We start from the raw sequence: 2,221 nt of genomic DNA, 5'->3' as shown, positions 1-2,221 counted from the left end.
ATGAAAAGAATACATTTAGTTCCTATAATTCAAGAGTTAGGAATTAATCATGATAACTTACTCGAGACTCTTCTACGTGAGTTTTGTAGACTGGAGGGTCTATACTATGAAAGTATTGAAAAACCTGAAATGATAAATCTAAAGAAAACTCTAATAATATTTAAATGTAAATTCCGATCAAAGTTGCGGAAGTATGCAAAAACCTTCTCTAGACTTTTAGAACACGAGCGAACTTGGTTAAACAAAGATATTACTGTTAACAAAAAAAATGTTGCATCAGGTTCAGGTAGAAAGTGCAAGAACTGGGAAGATTTAGGTGATAGAAGCAGAAGATCTAAGGTATTAATAAATAAATTAAATTCAACCCAGTTAAAAAAATAGTTTACAAGCTTAAATATTAAATATTATCTTGTTTAAGGTTGCCAAATTGGCTGAACATTCTGCTGAAGCATTGGCATTAGCTTCAATAAAAAAAGCCACTAGAGATCCTAGCAAAAAAGACTTCGTTGATCTTGTGAAAAGTGCTACAAACTCTGAAAAAGATAAAATCAAAAAGATAACTTTTCCGATAAAAATGAAAACCGAAGATGCCTTGAGCTTAAAAATTCAGTGTGACCTTTCTGATGAACAGTATCAAATTATTAGAAATTCATCGATAATACATAATGCAGATATTTATCCTTCACTTCATGAAATTAAGAATGAGAGACACAAATGTTATCCTGAGGGTTTAATTGTGACAGAAACATCTGCTTCGACTTCTCTACAGGGTATGTTTAATCATACTCTAACAAGGATATTAACTTTTACGGAATGCCAAGACTCTATGAGAATGTTTGCTAAAATTGGGGGGAGGTTTATAGGTCTACTTCATTTTAAAGGTGGTTTTGATGGTGCCTTCAGTCAAAGTGTCTATAAACAAAAATACACTGATACAAATATTGGTGAAGCCCAAGTTAATGAACAAAGTCTTTTCCAGACAGCTGTTGTTCCACTTAAATTAACCATCATGAAATGTATGGTTAAATAAAAAGCCCTCTAGTACACATTACTGTAGACCCCTCCATTTCCAATATCAAAAAGAAACGGAAGAATTGATAAGAAATGAATATAAACTTTTAAAAGCAGAAATAAACAGACTAGTCAAGTTTGAAGTAAAGTTAGAAGTAGAGGCAGGCAAACATTTAAGTTCAAACTAGATTTTACCATGTTTGATGGTAAAGTGGTTAATGCCCTCACTAACACTCTGTCCTCGCAATCATGTAATGTTTGCGGAGCTAAGCCCAGTGAACTTAATAACCCAGCATTGATCAGATCTAAACCAATCAATGAAAAAGCTTTATATTTGGGTCTTTCTACTCTGTATTGCTGGCTCAGATGTTTTGAATATATTTTACATTTAGGATATAAATTAGACATTAAAAAATACTTTGCCAAATTCCCTGCTGAAAAAGCATTAGTAAAAAGTAAAAAAACGAACATTCAACTGAGGTTTAGAGAAGAGCTAAGTCTTATAGTTGATATGCCCAAACAGAGTTTTGGCAACACTAACGATGGAAACACTGCCAGAAGAGCATTTGAAAATGCTGAAACTTTCGCTGATATAACGGGAGTGGCAGTAGATGTAATTATTAGATTGAGGACAATCCTAATAGCAGTATGCTCCTGTTATGAGTTGAACTCTGAAAGTTTTGGCCAGTATTGCTATGAAACTACAGCTCTTATACTCAAAAACTATTGCTGGTATGTGATTCCCCCAACTGTTCATAAACTCTTGGAACATGGTGTGCAGATATCTGAGGCATTAGAACTGCCAATTGGTTACTTCTCTGAAGAGTCACAAGAGGCTCTAAATAAAGAAATTCGCAAAGCTAGATTAAACCATACAGCCAAGATATCTAGAAAGAATGTTATAAAAAACCAGTACCAATACTTGTTGATTAGGAGTGATCCTGTAATATCTAACACTTGTTTTAAAAAATACAAGGTTGAAAATGGAAAAACACTTACCCCTGAAGTTTTATCTTTGTTAATGCTGTAATAATGAAATAAAGCCTTTTTATTAGTATTAGGTTTTCTTTTTTTGATTTCTTGAAAGAAAAATTAGATAAGATAAATATTTATTTTGTTTTTAATATATTTTAATATTATATAATATTAAAATATTTTTCGAACCAGTTTTTCTTTTTAATTAATAAATGTTTTGGTTTGAGGAATTTAA

General features: G+C 31.8%; 1 protein-coding gene across 1 annotated transcript; it reads left to right on the top strand.

Annotated features, from left to right (window-relative positions):
• Positions 1-1,083, top strand: LOC136076047 (uncharacterized). The gene is made up of 2 exons (XM_065789511.1): positions 1-339; positions 419-1,083. The coding sequence occupies exons 1-2, from the start codon at positions 1-3 to the stop codon at positions 1,028-1,030; spliced, it is 951 nt and encodes a 316-aa protein (XP_065645583.1). The 3' UTR covers positions 1,031-1,083.
• Positions 1,084-2,221: the final 1,138 nt, after the last annotated feature.

This window comes from Hydra vulgaris, chromosome 02, assembly GCF_038396675.1.
Source record: "Hydra vulgaris chromosome 02, alternate assembly HydraT2T_AEP".
Lineage (NCBI taxonomy): Eukaryota > Metazoa > Cnidaria > Hydrozoa > Anthoathecata > Hydridae > Hydra > Hydra vulgaris.
The sequence above is the reverse complement of the archived record's forward strand: the minus strand, read 5'-3'. Positions and strand labels throughout refer to the sequence as shown.